The sequence below is a fragment of the Tripterygium wilfordii genome, chromosome 3, assembly GCF_013401445.1.
Source record: "Tripterygium wilfordii isolate XIE 37 chromosome 3, ASM1340144v1, whole genome shotgun sequence".
NCBI lineage: Eukaryota > Viridiplantae > Streptophyta > Magnoliopsida > Celastrales > Celastraceae > Tripterygium > Tripterygium wilfordii.
The window spans coordinates 9,427,590-9,445,022 of record NC_052234.1 but is presented as its reverse complement, the minus strand read 5'-3'; the positions used below and the strand labels follow the sequence as shown (position 1 = coordinate 9,445,022).

At 36.8% G+C, this 17,433-nt stretch overlaps 2 protein-coding genes across 7 annotated transcripts; one reads left to right on the top strand and one right to left on the bottom strand.

Moving 5' to 3' along the window:
- The first annotated feature begins 351 nt into the window (after window positions 1-351).
- On the top strand, window positions 352-6,724 carry LOC119990144 (protein SMG7-like). 4 transcript variants are annotated; one of them, XM_038835994.1, is made up of 8 exons: window positions 352-542; window positions 1,451-1,592; window positions 2,056-2,661; window positions 2,781-2,903; window positions 3,092-3,321; window positions 3,403-5,324; window positions 5,440-5,565; window positions 6,158-6,724. In XM_038835994.1, exons 2-6 carry the CDS (start codon window positions 1,524-1,526, stop codon window positions 5,300-5,302), a joined length of 2,928 nt encoding a protein of 975 aa, XP_038691922.1. In that variant the 5' UTR covers window positions 352-542; window positions 1,451-1,523; the 3' UTR covers window positions 5,303-5,324; window positions 5,440-5,565; window positions 6,158-6,724. The 4 variants fall into 4 exon arrangements, with proteins under 4 accessions (XP_038691922.1, XP_038691930.1, XP_038691918.1 ...); XM_038836002.1 differs by having other exon boundaries at window positions 1,441-1,592; window positions 5,501-5,565; XM_038835990.1 differs by having other exon boundaries at window positions 1,441-1,592.
- A 337-nt stretch (window positions 6,725-7,061) lies between these two features.
- On the bottom strand, window positions 7,062-13,558 carry LOC119991689 (protein SMG7-like). 3 transcript variants are annotated; one of them, XM_038838102.1, is made up of 8 exons: window positions 13,266-13,558; window positions 12,069-12,223; window positions 10,873-11,478; window positions 10,619-10,741; window positions 10,160-10,425; window positions 7,980-10,064; window positions 7,691-7,820; window positions 7,062-7,495 (listed from the first exon to the last, which is right to left on the bottom strand). In XM_038838102.1, the coding sequence occupies exons 2-6, from the start codon at window positions 12,138-12,140 to the stop codon at window positions 8,000-8,002; spliced, it is 3,132 nt and encodes a 1,043-aa protein (XP_038694030.1). In that variant the 5' UTR covers window positions 12,141-12,223; window positions 13,266-13,558; the 3' UTR covers window positions 7,062-7,495; window positions 7,691-7,820; window positions 7,980-7,999. The 3 variants fall into 3 exon arrangements, with proteins under 3 accessions (XP_038694030.1, XP_038694037.1, XP_038694021.1); XM_038838109.1 differs by having other exon boundaries at window positions 7,062-7,527; window positions 12,069-12,207; XM_038838093.1 differs by having other exon boundaries at window positions 12,069-12,207.
- Between the last annotated feature and the right edge of the window lie 3,875 nt (window positions 13,559-17,433).

Genomic DNA, 17,433 nt, shown 5'->3' with positions numbered 1-17,433 from the left:
TCTTTATTACTCCAAGTCTCCAATTAGTGGCTCTAGTGTATTGAAGCATATTTTTAAGGAATGAGCTCCTAGTTATATGTATATGATCCCATTTTTATGAGATGTCTAAAAGAACTATTTACACATACTTCTAGTCATAGATATTAAAAAATTAAAATGGAAAAATCTAAGCTCAAAATAAAAAAAATTTATACATATTTAATATTTTTGTTAAATAGAAAAAAGAATGTTTTAATATTTTGTATGATACAAGTGGTCTCCCAAAAGGAAAAAATAAAAAAAAAAAAGGGGGAAAAAAAGGGAAAGAAAGAAAAAGGAAGGTATAATACAAGTCGGACCAAAGTCCAAAAAAAAACTTATCAACGACTACGACGCCCACACGTCAAACTGTCAAAGGACGCAAATCCGAATTTGATCTCAATTGCATCAAACCCTAGAGCATCATCAATCTCTCCGAATTTCTCTCGTGCTCTCCGCTTTCTCGCCATTCTTCGGGATTCGCGATTCCACCGCTTGATCCTCGCCGATCTGATTGGCTACGAGTATGCTTTTGTCTCTTTTTCGAATTTGCTTTCTTTTTTTTTTTGGTAGGTTTTAGCCTTTTAGGTGATGTTTTGTAAGGGTTTGGGGATTCTGTTTCGGTGCTCGATTGATTTTCTTTTAATTGCTCGCACTACTGTTTTCTGATCGTTCTGAGCTTTTTCTTGAGCTCGTTGACTCTAATTTTTGCGAGTAGGGTTCATTAATGTTGAACTCGATTATGTTGAACCTAATGTTTATCATATGCATAGTGATTTAAAAGTTGGATTTTGATATTTTTGGCAGTGCTAGAAAGCTGATCGAGTGCCGTTTATATGGATACAAAAAGGGAATGTCTCGTGGGCATTTCTGTTGTTATAGGGGCACTGCCGTACCTTATATCGAATTGATTGTGAAATTTTATTGGTTTACTGAAGAATTGCTAGTAGTATGAACATTTGGTTTGGTTTTTGGAAAGTGTTATGGACATTCTTGATGTTAGTTACCTCCACGTTTAATGGCTGTGGAGAACTCTTAACAATGCGTCAAGCTCTCTGTTTTTATGATATATTTTAGATCTTAAAAGGTTGCTGTCTTTTGATTTTTACTAAGATGGAAGAGGTTGAGTTTTCTAATTTTGAAACATAAATGCCCCCTTTGGGAAGATGTTGGTACTTGTAAGTGATGTTGCTTGGAATGTTATTAGAAATTCTCTGTTGATGTGCTTTAGGAGTACATTCTTAAGCGTATGGTGACCTCAATTTTAATCCAGTGATATACTTGCTTAGAAGTACCATAAGTTTGTTTGAAGTTCTTCAATTATCTACATAGGATTTTGTCATACTTCATATTGTCACATAATAAGCTCATCTCGTTTTCTTTTAAGCATACAAAATCAGTTGGCGGCCTTATGCTCTGCAGTTGTTTACAGGTCAAATGCTACATATTGCAAACAAAACTACTTTCTTCATGGAGGAGCTTCATGACGTGTATTTCTATAGACGATGACGACAAAGATGGACAATTCAGCTGATCTTTCATCAAGAGAGCGTGCTCAACGCCTTTACAACAAGGTATTTAGATACTAGATATCTGTGTTTCAATTTTTTTTTGGTTTATATTTTCTGTTTTATTAAGTTGCATAGATGGCTAGTTTCTATGGTCCTCTGAATCATGTATTGAGTAGTGGATGGTATGACACTTTAACCAAGTCTTAAAATGTGTTCTATATGTTGGAAACTTGAAATCTAGTGATTGTGACTGGGTTATATGTACAAGGTATGTAGAATTGTAGACACAAGTATATCTGATGTGTGGCATTAGTGTGTAGATTACTAGATTATTAGTTTCTGTTCCCATTTTATTTTCATTGTATCCAGAATCCCAGATATGGTCTCTCTTATCTGAAATACAAAAGTTAAAAAGTCATTGAAATAAAAATTGTACCCTCTCCCCTACCAAAAGACCATAAAGGGGAAAAAATCGGCTAAGAGAAAATCATATGTATCACATTTTTCTTTTTTACTCTCTTTTTAGAATGTTGAGTTGGAGAGTAAGCGTCGAAGGTCGGCCCAGTCCAAAATTCCATCAGATCCTAATGCCTGGCAACAGATGCGAGAAAATTATGAAGCAATTATCCTTGAAGATCATGCTTTTGCTGAACAACATGAAATAGAGTATGTTTTGTGGCAGTTGCATTACCGCCGGATTGAGGAGCTACGAGGACACTTCAATGCTGCTCTTGCTCCAACTGGTTCAGCCACATCTCAGGGCGGGAAAGTTTCCGCACGACCTGAGCGAGTTGCTAAAATTCGTTCCCAGTTTAAGAACTTTCTTTCTGAAGCTACAGGATTTTATCATGATCTTATGCTCAAAATCAGATCAAAGTATGGTTTACCTCTGGGATATTTCTCTGATGGTCCAGAGACTCAGATTGTTCTCTCTAAAGATGGAAATAAATCTGCCGAGACAAAGAAAGGGCTCGTTTCTTGTCACCGTTGTCTAATTTACTTGGGTGATCTTTCGCGTTATAAAGGTTTATATGGGGAAGGTGATTCAAAGACTAGAGATTTTGCAGCGGCATCAACTTACTATATGCAAGCTTGCTCACTTTGGCCTTCAAGTGGCAATCCTCATCACCAGGTTTTCTATTTGACTAATAATGGATGATCTTGCTTAACCTGTTTGGCATTCCTCTAGCCTTCCTATTATATTTATTTGATTTTAATTTATGTGAACTCTTTTTTTTTCCTTATCATCAGCTTGCGATAGTGGCTTCCTACTCTGGGGATGAATTGTTGGCAATATATCGCTACTTCCGGAGTCTGGCAGTTGATAACCCATTTTCAACTGCTAGAGATAACTTAATAGTCGCATTTGAAAAGGTAATTTTTCTTTAATTATGACTTTGCAAATTAACTCTTGATTTTCGTATGCCTTTTGCCATTGTTCATGGCTTTGTTTTTGAACAGCAGGTACTCCTGAAATTTATTTTGTGGCAAAGTTATGGTTTGCGATAAATTATGGTGTTTACATGATTTATGTATGACATCACAGTGTACATTTTTAACAGAATCGTCAGAGCTTTTCCCAACTTGTGGGTGATGCCAATGGTACATCAGTAAAGAGTGCACCAATGCAAATGAATGTGAAAGAAAGAGGAAAAGTTGGAACAACAACCTTGAACGATAGTAAAATGGAAGCTAGTTCTGTGAAGCAAAATTCGTCTTGTACACCTGAAGATTTTAAAGCTTTCAGCATTCGATTTGTGCGACTAAATGGCATCCTCTTTACACGCACAAGGTACCTCACCTTGACATTTAACTGTGGTCAATATCTTGTAGGCATGGTCATTTTTACCATATTAATTTTATTTTTTCCCAGCTTGGAGACTTTTGGAGAAGTGTTCTCTATGGTTAGAGGTGATTTGATTGAGCTTCTCTCGTCGGGGCCTGAAGAAAACTACAAATTTGGTTCAGGTGCTGCAGACGTTGGAGTTCTCATTGTTAGGCTCATAGCCATTGTCATATTCACAGTGCATAACGTGAATCGAGAAGTTGAGAATCAATCCTACGCTGACATTTTACAACGATCGGTTCTACTTAAGAATGCTTTTACTTTCGTCTTTGAGTTTACGGGGCTCATCGTCAAGAGATGTCTACAACTGCATGATGCTTCTGGAAGCTCTCTATTGCCTGGTGTGCTGATATTTATGGACTGGTTAGCATGTCATCCAGATTTTGCAGCTGGAAGTGAAGTAGATGAAAAGCAAGCTGCTGCACGATCATTTTTTTGGAACAACTGTATCATACTAATGAATAAACTCTTGTCCAATACAGCCATTTCAATTGAGGAGGACAAAGATGAAACATGTTTTTTCAACATGAGCAGATATGATGAGAGTGAAACTTCGAATCGGCTTGCATTATGGGAGGACTTTGAATTAAGAGGATTCGTTCCCCTTGCTCCTGCGCAATCAATTCTTGATTTTTCGAGGAAGCAATCCCTTGGAAGTGATGGTAGTGGAAAGGCAAAGAGAGCTCGTCTTCAGAGGATTATATCAGCTGGAAAGGCTCTTATAAGCGTTGTTCGGGTTGGGCAGCAAAGCATGTACTTTGATTCAAGGGGGAAGAAATTTTCTGTTGGTGTTGAGCCTGAAATAGCTGATTATGAGCTGATTGATTCTTTTGAAGCTCCTGTTTCAAATGGTTTGGCAGAAGAACATTCAGGTAAGCAGAAAGTGGGATTGGGACTTTTACAGTCGAAGTCGCAGTTACACATGGATGGAGAAGAAGAGGACGAGGTCATTGTTTTCAAACCCACTGTGAGTGATAAGCAAGCTGATTGCGTTGGCTTGTTGCATTCTGAGATTCACGGAAGTTCTTCTAATGCTTCACAGAGTGATATTGGAAGTTCTGTTGGTACCATTTCAGCCCCCCATAATGGTAGTTTCATGATGAATGCTTTTGATACAAACGGGTGGCCAACGGCATCTCTTTCTACTATTCCATTGCCTTTGAAACCAATCCAACCTAGCACTTCAAAGTGGCAGAGGGAGTCTGAAGTTTCTGTTGCAAATGGGTTAAACAATTTGAATTTGTTGGAGAATGGGCTTGTCGTGAAGCATAGGTTGCAAGAATATGTTGGAGTTATGCAGCCTGCTATAGATTCTCTTCCTCTCCCGCTCTCTATGGATCTCATTTCTCGCCATGCGTTTTCTGGTCAAGTTTCTGATTCTATAATACCTTCTAAACTTGATTCTGTCATGCCTTCAGAACAAAGTTTTGATGGTCTGCATGTGAAGTCGTCATCAGCCTTGCCAGTAGTTGCCAGAAAGAATCCTGTGGGCCGTCCAGCTCGTCGTGTTGGTCCTCCACCTGGATTTAGCCATGTTCCCCCAAAACCTGTAAATGAGTCCCTGTCTGGTATTGTGGATGGTAATATGCGGATGGATGATTATAGCTGGCTAGATGGATATCAACTGCCATCATCAACAAAAGGCATGGGGTTTACAAATACTACCAATCACACAGCTCAATCATACCTTCATGCTAATGTGACCAACAGCATGGGGTCAAGCTTTCCGTTCCCTGGAAAACAAGTCCCAACAATGCAACCTCAAATGGAAAACCATAGAATTCAGCAGGAGTACCGGGTTCCTGATCATCTGAAGCTATACCATGAGCTGCAGCAACAACAACTTGGCAAACCAATGCAGCAACCTATGCCGCTGCCAGAGCAGTTTAAGGGAGTTCCTCCTCGGGAAGGTCGTTTCTTTGTGTGAAATCATTATGAGGATATAGATGGTTAGTTTTCACAAGTCTCCATTTTCTGCTTGTAATTATAACTGATTCTCTGCTATGTAAGTATTCTTTTTTTGTCCTTCAATTAATTTTGCTAATCCATCTTTCATTTTTTTAGAATCTTTTGCATTGAAGATCCTGCAAACTGGCACGACCTGATTCAGTCTTTGCCTTTGCAGCCCTGCCAATATTAAGTAATTTTTGTTGGATAATCTTGGTCTTGCGGGCACCTGCGTCCAAATTGGTATCTTTCTTTATCTGCTCAATTATGTTGTTCTATACAAAACTTGTCTTTTTTCTTCTTCTTTTTTAAATTTAGGATACTGTCTGCAGTTTTCATGCATGTGTGTTTATTAGGGTAGTGATTTGTCTAGTATACTTTTATTTCATTGAACATCTGTATTTTCAAATGAATTGATAGATTTGGATATGTGTGTGTGTTAAGTTGGGTCTAAGTAGCAGATATGCCGACCATCCATCAAGGTTGAATTTTTCTGATATTATGCTCATATGGATGTAAGAGGCTTAGAAGCAGCTTGATCTTGTGAAATTAGCTATGTAACACTTTATGCTGTCCACGTACTTGTTATGATTGACAGATTGAGAGACATGGATAGTCAAAGATGATTGTGAGAAGTTCTCATTAGATTTTAATTTTTTTTACCGGTGTTTTAACATAGCAGGTGCAAATTTGAGAATCTTTAGAAAATAGTATGGCAACGTTTTGAATAAATTAATATGTGCAACAAGTCACTAAGTGCATTTACTTAATTGTTATATATATATATATATATATCATTTCTTATGATTTGGTGAATAATTTCCTCATCATACAGCTTTTGCTGAGCTTTCCAGTCGCTGTGAATGGTGGTTGTGATCTGGTTAGAGCTTGAAAATGTGGCACTTACGATGATACATCGCCTTTCTGAATGGGTTGATCGCCCACATAGTGTTTTGGAAGCATTGGGCAATTGTCAATGTTTGCTACCTGGCGAAATGAAAAGAAACAAGATTCTTTACTTAAATGAGAGGTGAAGGCATGTCGGGGGAGAATGGCATAACCCCCTACTAGTCAATAATTGCAGTTATGGGCAAAGGAGTACCAAAGGTAAGAGTCATCAGGGCAGCTTGTGCGCCTGCCTTGAGGAGGATCAAATTTGGAATTTTAATGGAAAAAGGTTGGTTCATGTGAAGTTGAACTTGTGATGTCAAATGGTAATAAATATGCGAGCAGATACGCATTATGCTGTTTAAAATGTTTTTATTTTCCAGTTAATCTGGATGACTTGTGCTTCAACGTTGTGTTGTGTGAACTTAATAGGCCGTGTGCCTTATTGTTCTCTACTTTAAACTCTTGCTCGTCATATTTTGTTTATGGTAACTGGTAAGGTTGTTTATATGGTTTTTATGGAATCCTTTTCATATTTCTCTACTATCATGTGAAACTTGAGGAATCATAGCTGACAGGAAGCTATCAGGCTGACCAAGCTATCAATTCTGAGTGCTGTTTCTGTGTTTCATTTGAACAGAACATGGTGACAAACTTGGTTCCACCCAATGGATATTGTTCACTTGTGCCTGCACCTCGTACATTTTGGATTCGACAATATAAAAGTAGTTTAACAAATTATATCCATCGTCAAAACTATCATACGGGAAAAAAAAAAGACGGCAAAGGATTCACTCTCGACCAGCCTACCAAGGGAAGAAAAAGGAGAACAAAATGGATTAATCCCTTAATTCTGAATGACCATGAAACTGTCTTATTAATAAGCAAACACTCCAATGTAAAACAGCCAATGCTTCCAAAATTAAAATAAAAAGATACGAGTCCATCTCAAGCTCACACATTAAACTTTTGCAGCAAGTCAATACAATAGACTAAAACAGTAATATCTGGAATTGCCAAAAGTATCCGGACTACCAAACTCCTTTTATTACCCTAGCTATATCACAAAACCCAATGGATTAAGTAGACCAATATCCCTTAATAGCTGCACACTTTCTCATCATTCATTCATTCCACCTGGCTTCAACTGGTCCATGGACATCCAACACATCGAGTCGCATTACGTGCCAACCCCATCTACAACCCAGAATGTGATTCATCATCAAATATCTTGCACTTCTCCACCAGTGATCACCATTCTGCAGGACCGGAGAGCTCACAAAAGCTGTATCAAAACAAAGGAATTTAGCTCACAAGCTGCATCAAAACAAAGGAATTTATTCAGCACAAGCATATAAATGGAAGATCATGGCAGCATTCAAGTATAGCAAGCAACTTTGCCTACGGGAAAGAAGCCCCAGCATTAAACGAATAAAGCAAAACTACGTATATGGGGGTGACAAATTGCACAGATAGATACCTGCTCAAATGCAGGTGCTCGCAACACACTGAGATAACCCATGCTCCAGGAAATTGAAATGGCATTGGCAGGCAAAGGCAGAGACTAGACTTAGCCGCGTCATGCCACAGGATGTTCACAGCAGAAGATTCTTGATGAACACATAAAAGACAAACGAGTAAGACAATAAACTGTGCGCGCATATATATATGTGAAAGAAAAGAAGACATTACCAGTTAACATCATCTTCGAATATCCAGCAACATTAATTGGTCTAAAAAGCTGAAAATGGAAATAATAACAGACATACCATCATCCTCCATGGTGATCTCACACAAAGAAACGACCTTCCCGAGGAAGCTGTCCCCAATAATGCTCTGGCGGTTGACCAGATTGGCGATTTACTTTCTTAAGTAACTGCTGTTCCAGCTGCTGCTCCTGGTAAAGTTTCAGATGATCAAGAACCTGATAGTCCTGAACACTTCTATGACTTTCTGATTGAGCTTGCAAAGACCAAAACTGTTTTCCAGGAAATGGGAAGCTTGTTGCCCCAGTCGGACTGCTGCCCACTGTCACATGATGGTGGGATTGAGTCGAAAGACTGCTGGAATTGGTACCCCCACTGACTTTTGTGGATGATGGCAACTGATATCCATCTAGCCAACTATAACCATCCGCTTTTAAATTATCATTCAAACCAATGTCAGAGAAGGACACACATGCAGATTTTGGGGGAACAGGGTTAAATCCAGGAGGAGGACCAACATGTCGTGATGGTCGGCTAACTGGATTTTTTGTTTTATTTGCTGGCAAAGCCGAAGACGTAAGACTATTAAAGTTGGCTCCGAGAGGCACGACTGAATCTAATTTAGAAGGTATAACAGTATCAGAAACCTGAATGGGATGTGCCTTTCCAGAACTGTCATTCACAGCATGTGGGAACGGGAACGGAAGTGCAGCTGGCTGCGAAACTCCAAAGCTTTCTTGCAATCGAGGTTTTGTAACAAGCCCATTCTCCACTAAATTCAATTCTCTCAATCCATTGGCAATGGAATTTTCAGATTCCAGCAGCCACTTCGAAGCACTTGGTTGGATTGGTTGCACATGCTGGGAGAGGTTAGCAAGAGACGCTGGAACCCTCAAGCTTGTATCAATAGTATTTAGCAATTGAACATCCTGAGGAGCAGCAAGAGACATAGAGGACCCCGTGTGGAAACTATTCAGCGATGGCACAAACTGGGGAATGGTCGCACTAGATATGGGTGCCTTTGAGCTTAAATCATTCAGCACTACAAAACCATCTTGTGAGGCTGACACCGATGCAACACAGCTTTCCAAATCACCCTGTGAAGAAATACCACCAGGCCCAAAAACCTCAGCAGAAGACAGCTTGGAGCCATCAAAATCAACACGCTTATCTATCGTAGAAGGCTTAAAAACAATGACCTCGTCTTCCTCTTCCATTTCTGTATATAACTGCGACTTCAGCTGTAAATCTTCCGTACCCAATTTCTGCTCACCAATATGTTCAAGCTCGCCAATATGTTCAATCTTAATCACCCTATCACATGCGGACATTTCACAAGAACTAGACAACACAAAATCAAAGTCCTTTCCTGATTGCGGCTCAACGCCAATTGCAAATCTCTTCACTCTTAAATCAAAATACATGCCCAGCTTCCCAACATGGACCACACTGGCAAGAGACTTCCCAGCCGCGACAATCCTCTGAAGTCGAGCTCTTATCTCTCCATCTCCACCATCATTTTCAGAAGACTGCTTCCTTGAAAAGTCAAGAATTAGTTGTGCCGGAACAAGAGGCACAAATCCTCTCAATTCAAAGTCCTCCCATAGTGCATGCCGATTTGTGGTTTCACATTCATTATAGGTGCTCATGTTGGAAAAAAATGCATCATCCTTGTCCTCATTAATTGACATGAGCCCACTTGTCAGAAGCTTATTCAAAAGAGAGACGCAACTCTTCCAGAAGAATGATCTAGCAGTAGCTTGCTTTTCCTCAACTTCACTGCCAGCTGCAATATCTGGTTGACAAGCCAACCACTCCAGAAAGATCAGCACACCAGGCAAAAGAAAGCTTGTCAAAGGATCCTGAAGTTGCATGCATCTCTCAACAATGAGCCCCATGACCTCAAAAATAGCAGTACAGGCATTTTGAAGCAGAACTGAGCATTGTAAAATCTCAGCATATGACTGATTCTCAGTTTCCCGATTTGCATTGTAAGCAGTGAAAATAAGAATGGCTACAAGCCTAACAATCATAAGACCATTATCTGAAGCACCAGAACCAAAATTACACTTTTCTTCCGACCCCGATGAGAGAAGTTTAAGCAGATCTCCTCTCACCACAGACAAAACCTCCACGAACTTCTCCAAGCTGGGACAAAAAAGAACACAGAAACAGTGAATATCACATTATCACAAAATAATGTCTAAATATATCAAAAACTATCAATGTTGTATGCTAAATACCTTGTGCGAGTAAACAGAATACCATTTAGTCGAACAAAACAAGTGCTGAAGGCTTTAAGAATTTCAGGCATATTAGATGGATTTTCCTTAACAGTACTTGCTCCCATTTTATCATCTTTCACTGAAATCACCGCACCTCTTCCTCTTCCACTTCCTCTCCCTCTCCCTCTCCCTCTCCCTCTCCCTCTTCCATTCATTCTCACCGGTGCATTCCTAACTGATGAAGCTTTTGCACTCTCAAGAAGCTGCAAAAAACTCTGACGATTCTACCCAAAAAAAGAAAAGACAAAGTTATGAGGTAGATCTATAACATTGAATCGCCAAGTTTCTACTAATTATTTTATTTTCCATTCAACAGAATAAGTATCTAGAGATCTAACAAACAAGATTTTCCAATGCACAATAAAAGTAAGAACCCATTCAACTTGACATCTAGAAATAATGTATGTGTAGCTATACCTTCTCAAATGCAATAATTAAGTTGTCCCTGGCAGTTGAAAAAGGGTTATCAACTGCCAAACTCCTAAAGTAGTGGTATATTGCCACCAATTCATCCCCTGAATAGGAAGCCAGTATTGCAAGCTGTGAACAAGATGAAAGGTTTTCACAGCAAGAAAACGATATAGTTAAATATGAAACTAAACCAAATCTCTAAAGTCTGCAAAACCATAATGTAAAACTCACTCAAGCCACCAGTGGTTCGAAAAAAGTACCTGATGATGAGGATTGCCACTTGAAGGACAAAGGGAAGCAGCTTGCATATAGTAACTTGATGCTGCAGCAAAATCTCTGGTTTTAGACTCACCTTCCCCATATAAACCTTTATAACGAGAAAGGTCACCCAGGTAAATCAGACAACGATGGCAGGAAATCATTCCTTTCTTCATCTCGGTTGATTTATTTCCATCTCTAGACACAACATTCCGGCTCTCAGGACCATCAGAGAAGAAATCAAGAGGCAGACCATACTTGGTTCTAATTTTCAACATCAGATCATGATAAAAGCCAGTTGCCTCAGAAAGAAAGGCTTTGAACTGTGAACGAATTTTAGTAACTCGTTCAGGTCGACTAGATACTTTCCCACCTTGAGGCATGTCTGAATGAGATGAAGCACGAGCGGCATTGAGGTGTGCTCGAAGCTCCTCAATTCGCCGATAATGCAACTGCCACAAAGCATATTCTACTTCATGTTGTTCAGCAAAGACGTGATCTTCAAGGATAATGGCTTCATAGTTTTCTCGAATTTGTTGCCAGACATTAGGATCAAAGGGAATCCTGGCCTGCGCAGCCTTTTTGCGGCTATTCTCCAACTCAACATTCTATGGGGGCAAAAAAAAAGGGAGTCAAACCAATAAAATGTCAATAATGATTCTAAACAGAGTATGCCTGAAGCTAAAAGATGCTCCATGTCCAATAGAAGGCCCAATGAATACCCTATGTTACAAATGCACTAACCCTTTAACAATTTAATTAGAAATATCTCAACCGAAGGAGAAATATACAACTTAATCAGATATATCTCAACTGTGAGAGATATCCACTAAAAGTCTAAAACAACAAAAAGCGCATTCTTTAAATTGAAATGAAATTGCTTACATATGATATGTATTTACACCACATATTTCTTTTTTATTAACAGGCGAACATGTGACCCAGTTGTTAAGTTGTAACTTAGATGTAACATGTTCAAACCCCAAACACGGGTAAAAGGTAAACAATTCTCATGCACAAGGCTCTCATATTATAATTGATAAAGTTTTCAAAAAATGATGAATTTCGTATCAAATAATTAGGAAAAGCCCGAGTCTATTACTCCTCAAACAACAAAGCCAAACATCCATGCATAAGTTAAAACAACCTGGATGATAAAAGAGCACATGACAACTTCACACATATTCAACTGACATACCTTGTGGAAAAGACTTTGAACACGCTCACTAGATGAAAGATCCAAGTAATTATTCATTGGAACTGTCATCATCCATGACAAAAATGTCAACAACACTTCACACTACCGAAGCTTGAGCTTCAAATTTTGACAATGAGACCTGCAAAGAAACAGTGCTTGAGCATACAATAAAAAACACAGCGTAAGGTAAGAATAAGAGCAAGAAACTTGATAATGCAAAAATCCTTTCATAGTATGCACAAACACAATCAGAAATAGGTGCAATCATCCAATAAGTTACCACAACATCCACAATATTGATCATAAAAAGTAACTGCACAAGATGTGAAACAAGCCCATCCCCAAGCAGGAATCCTAAGCAACGTTGAACCAAAGATATGCTTAATAAATACAGTTTTGATATGCATTACTAGTATGTTTGGAGTTTTTAAAAACACAAAACAAATTACCAAACACAAAAATAAAAAAGAAATCTATTCGTACAGCAACTATTTCTACACTCCCAACCAAATGAGTGATAAACTATGAAGAAGACACAATCAATATAGCTTGCTACTTTTTTCTCTGACAGAGAAGGGAACTACTATAAAATTAAATAAACTTAGATTTCATTATACAATCAAAAGAGACTCATAACTGAAATATTCAACTAACACCACAGACAAAAATTATTGTTCCTTCATGCCCCCTGTCCAACAATACATTCAGTCAAAGATAAGCCGAGAGAATCCTAAACAATTAACCAACCAACGATCCCTCTTAACATATTACCATGTCCATCTGATGCGCATTGCACACAAGCCCAAACCTACCTCAGTATGCATATTTCCACTAAAATCAAAATTACCAAATCCGACCACAACAGTTATGATTATTAATTGACATATACGCCAATCTCAAGAGCTTTCCTAGATGGCGAAAACTTAAAAAAAAAAAAAAAGGATTCTCCTAAAAAAAATATTTAACATCAAACCACAAATTGCAAACCTAATTTACAAAATTAAGAATCAACAAAAACACGAGAGGAAATAAAATCTTGTTGAATATAAACAATTTAAACAAATAAGCAGACACGAAAAGCTACATGGCATATATGAGAAACTCCAATCGTAATAAAAAAATCCCAAAAAAACGTACATCCACCGAGAAAACCAATCCTCCAAACGCAAAACAATTTAAATAGAACACTGTAATTACCTTTATCGAACCCAATAGGCGAAAAACCGGAAGCCCCGAACGCGAAACGCGATGAACTGAGATGATCTGGGGGAGAGAAAGCCAGTTGGGGCTCTTGAATTTCTTGAGGGAAGAACAATATTTGACGATCTCACTCTTGTTTTCTTTCTTTTCTATTCGAATTTATTACAGTACAAAAGGCCTAAAAGGTATTTGTGGCGTCGTTAATGGGCCTTTCTCTTTCCTGGGCTCCGTCTAGGCGGCAACGACCCAGGTAGGACTCGGACTTCTACCTTCTCGATTGTGCTACGCTGAAAGTCTTGCGTCATGACATGCCACCGCAAACCGCCAATGTATTTTTGCGGCAACGTGTGAAAACGACGAAAATACAAAAAAAAAAAAATCAAAAGTAACTTTTTTTCCCTTTTAAATAGACAGAATTGACAGGGAAAAAAGTGATCATCTCGGATTTAAAATTGATTCAAGAGTTACAAAGTGACTGTTGAGCTAGGGTCTTCTTGGTCACAAAAAATGCATAGGATAGACATTGAAGTTGGCATGTACTAGTGTAATTTAATCAACAAGTTTACTCACGGAACACTATGAATTGCACTCAATTTGTGTTTAATGAGTTAATGGTACGAAATAGATACTCAGAGTGTGTTTGTATTAAGGGATTTAGATTAATGGAATATAATATATGATAGAGAGAGTATTTTCCCTTGGATAGATAAAATAAATAAATAATTTGTTATTTCTCTTGTTTGGATAGACATCAGGAAAAGAAAATAAATGAAAAAAATTAGGCTAATTCATCATTATTTTTATGTTAAAGTATTATATAAAATGGTAAAATAACTTTTTTAACGTATATATATATATAACTTAATTCTCCCACCCTCCCCTTCAAATGTCCCCATTTTGGAAAAGAATCATTTTGGCAAAAATTTGATGAAAACCTCCCATCAATTCTCTAAAAATTCCTCCCTCTAATTTTTCTAAACTATCGAAACAAATAAAATTGTGAGGAGGATTATTTTTCATTCTCTTCTCTTCCTCCGAATCTCTCGATCCAAATAGATCTTTAGATTCTTTTTTTTTTTCTACAACTTTTTATAATTTATAATTTCGTGGTTTGTATGTTATTATATATCCATTACAAAATTTAAGCTATCTTTTTTTTTTCCTCTCTCTTTCATTGAAATACTTACAAATTATATTATGAAGAATCAACTCACATGTTGGTCGGGTGGTCACTAATGATTGTGTGCACAAGATTATTCAAGTGGGCATGGCAAAACTATGTCTGGCTCTGATGATCGAATTTGTTCAATTTAAATAAAACCAAATTTGTACATAAATTGTATGTTCAAAATTCAAGTTCAAATATAAAAATATTACCCGATTTAAAATAGAGTTCGGGTTTAGTAATCCGAACATTACCATATGATTATGTGAGAGCTTTTAAAAAAATTAATGGGCCAGCAAGCCATCTTATTCTTTTCAACCCAATTTTTTTAAACCCTAATTTACTAATTCGTTTGAGACTCTTTATCATTTCACCTCCCACAGTTCTAAAGCTGGACTGAGAGAGAAACATACAATGATGCATTTATGGTGGTGGCTTTCCTTGCATCTTCGTTGTCCCAATCTGTCATCTACGTATTTGTCTTCTTCGTCGTTCCCTTGGATGTGTAGTGACTTGGTGAGTCTTTTTGAAACTTGCTTCAATACTGATTCTCTTCTTGGGTGAAAGGCATCTCGAACGAAGCTACTCTGCCCATGCGATCGATCACCTATGTCCTTTGAAACTTGAAAGGTATATTTTAATACAATCTGTTCCGCAAGGCTCCATGAAAATTTATCGATTACAAAATTTATGACAACTCAAATTTAAACATATCCCCGGATTTTATCAATTAAGTATGTTTGAAATTTAATTCAAATTAAGATATGAACATATAAATATTTCATAAATATTTGATATTGTCTGATCTAGAACCGACTAAAAACGGTTTTTTTGCCACCCCTATAATGCAACAAACCCACGCATAGTACATACAATAATCAAGTGCGGATGGGGTTAGGGGTGTCCACCGATCCGTAAACCGAAAACCGATCCATAACCTTGGTTATTTGATTTTCGGTTCGGTTTTTTCGGTTACGGTTACGGTTATAACCAAAAAAATCGAAAAAAATATTTATATATTTTATATAAATATCCAAACATTATGATATATATGATATATGATATATTATATAACTATCCAAACATTATATACATTATATATAAGTTACATATTTAGATTAAAACTCTGATTATATCTTTATAACAAATTATAAATTTAGATATCAATTAACCTAATCATTACATAAATTATAAATTAAGATTGATTAGTTGAAACTCATGGTGACCTTATCATTTTAAAATTCATATAAGTTAAATTGATTATTGCTAAAGTGAAAGTGGGGAGACATTTTCATTTATGTTTTCTTTTTTTTTTCTTGATCATATTATTTCTCTCGGTCTTGTAAATTTATTTTTCTTTAATTGTGACGAAATAATATATTTATTATCATTATCATGAATTTTTATCAAATTTTGTTAGATGAAGCTGGAATCGATCATAACTATTTTCTCACTCTATTTGAGATTTATTCATACTTTTTCATTTCTTCAAAAACCAAAAACCGATCAGATCAGAACCGAAAAATATGGTTATTTCGGTTTGGTTAACCGAATTATATGGTTCGGTTATGGATTCGAAAATATCATAACCGAATTGATTAAGACATTTCGGTTATGGTTAAAAACCAAACTGAAAACCGAATAGACACCCCTAGATGGGGCATGGGAAGCCCGGAATGGTACAAGGAGGATTCAATAATCATTGCCACGTGTATGGTCTAAATGGCTAAAGCAAAGCTGGGATCCTACGAGTATGGGCCCACGGTGTCGAATTTGACTCTTCACTAGAATCAGATGTTGCACGATTATTAAATTTTAAAAAATATCGAGTTGGAGCGTCTTTTATTCTTACCTGAGTGATTCATGCAACACATATTACAGAATAAAAAAAAACAATGTTATGTGACGTATTCGTTATTGTTTATTTCTTTGGGTCAATGGTCTGTTTCTAAAATGTTGTTAGTTCAACTCAAATTTGTGGTTTTAAATCATCTAAGATAGGATGGCTTTTGTGGTGCAGATTTGGGTAGAGATTTATATAAACGTTGTGTCCTAATTGGCCGATGATTAAATACAATTATACGAGCAAGTGTCAATATTCTTAATCAATAATATAACAAACTTGACATTCACCTAGTAGTTATCTCGTTAGTTATATCGTCAGGTTTAGAGGTGAAAGATATTCAGGTCGAGCGTTCAAGCTAGTGGAGATGAGTTTAGGGTTTAAATTAAAACAAAGACTTTCATCAAAGATAAATTTTATCTACACACCATTAAAATACTAATTTTATTTTGATGAACAGAAAAAATACCATTGATTTGTAAAATATTAGGAAGAATGTTATAAAGTTTGCACATATTGTAACTATAACTCACAATTGTCCCTTCCCCTCCCTCATCGATTTCATCATTACTAGACAACAACTCTCACCGTGTACACACACCTACGTGGATTTGTAATTTCGACCAAGAAATTGTTACATAGAATTAGTGAGTGTGTATAATTGTATTCCATGTGTTGGTTTTGTTTTCAAAACTGTTGAATAGAAAATTAACAAATCAGGTCCGATTTTCTTTCCAAAAATCGATGGGGTCTTGTGGTTTTTCTGAAAGAAAAACGACAATCTGTGTTTTTTTTTAGAAGAAAAATGATGGGTGTTCGTAGATCGTACATAAAACTAAGAAAACCCTAAAAAAACTTACATTTTCAACATAATCATTTTTTCCATTGTCGACAATGTTGTTTTCGAGATGTTGTAATTGATATTTATTCATATAATCTTTCTATGACTTGTCATCTTTTACTTTTTTTCAATCAAATTGATATTGCTTTGTAAAGTTTATTGATGTGTAAATTCAAATTTTTTTTGAGAATTATAGTGTATATACTTTGTACTTTTTGATTTAATATATAAATATAAATATATTTTTTATTTTTAACTCAAGAATTAATATGTCATTTTAAACAAAGTTATTTATGTAAAATTAAAATTTTGAAAA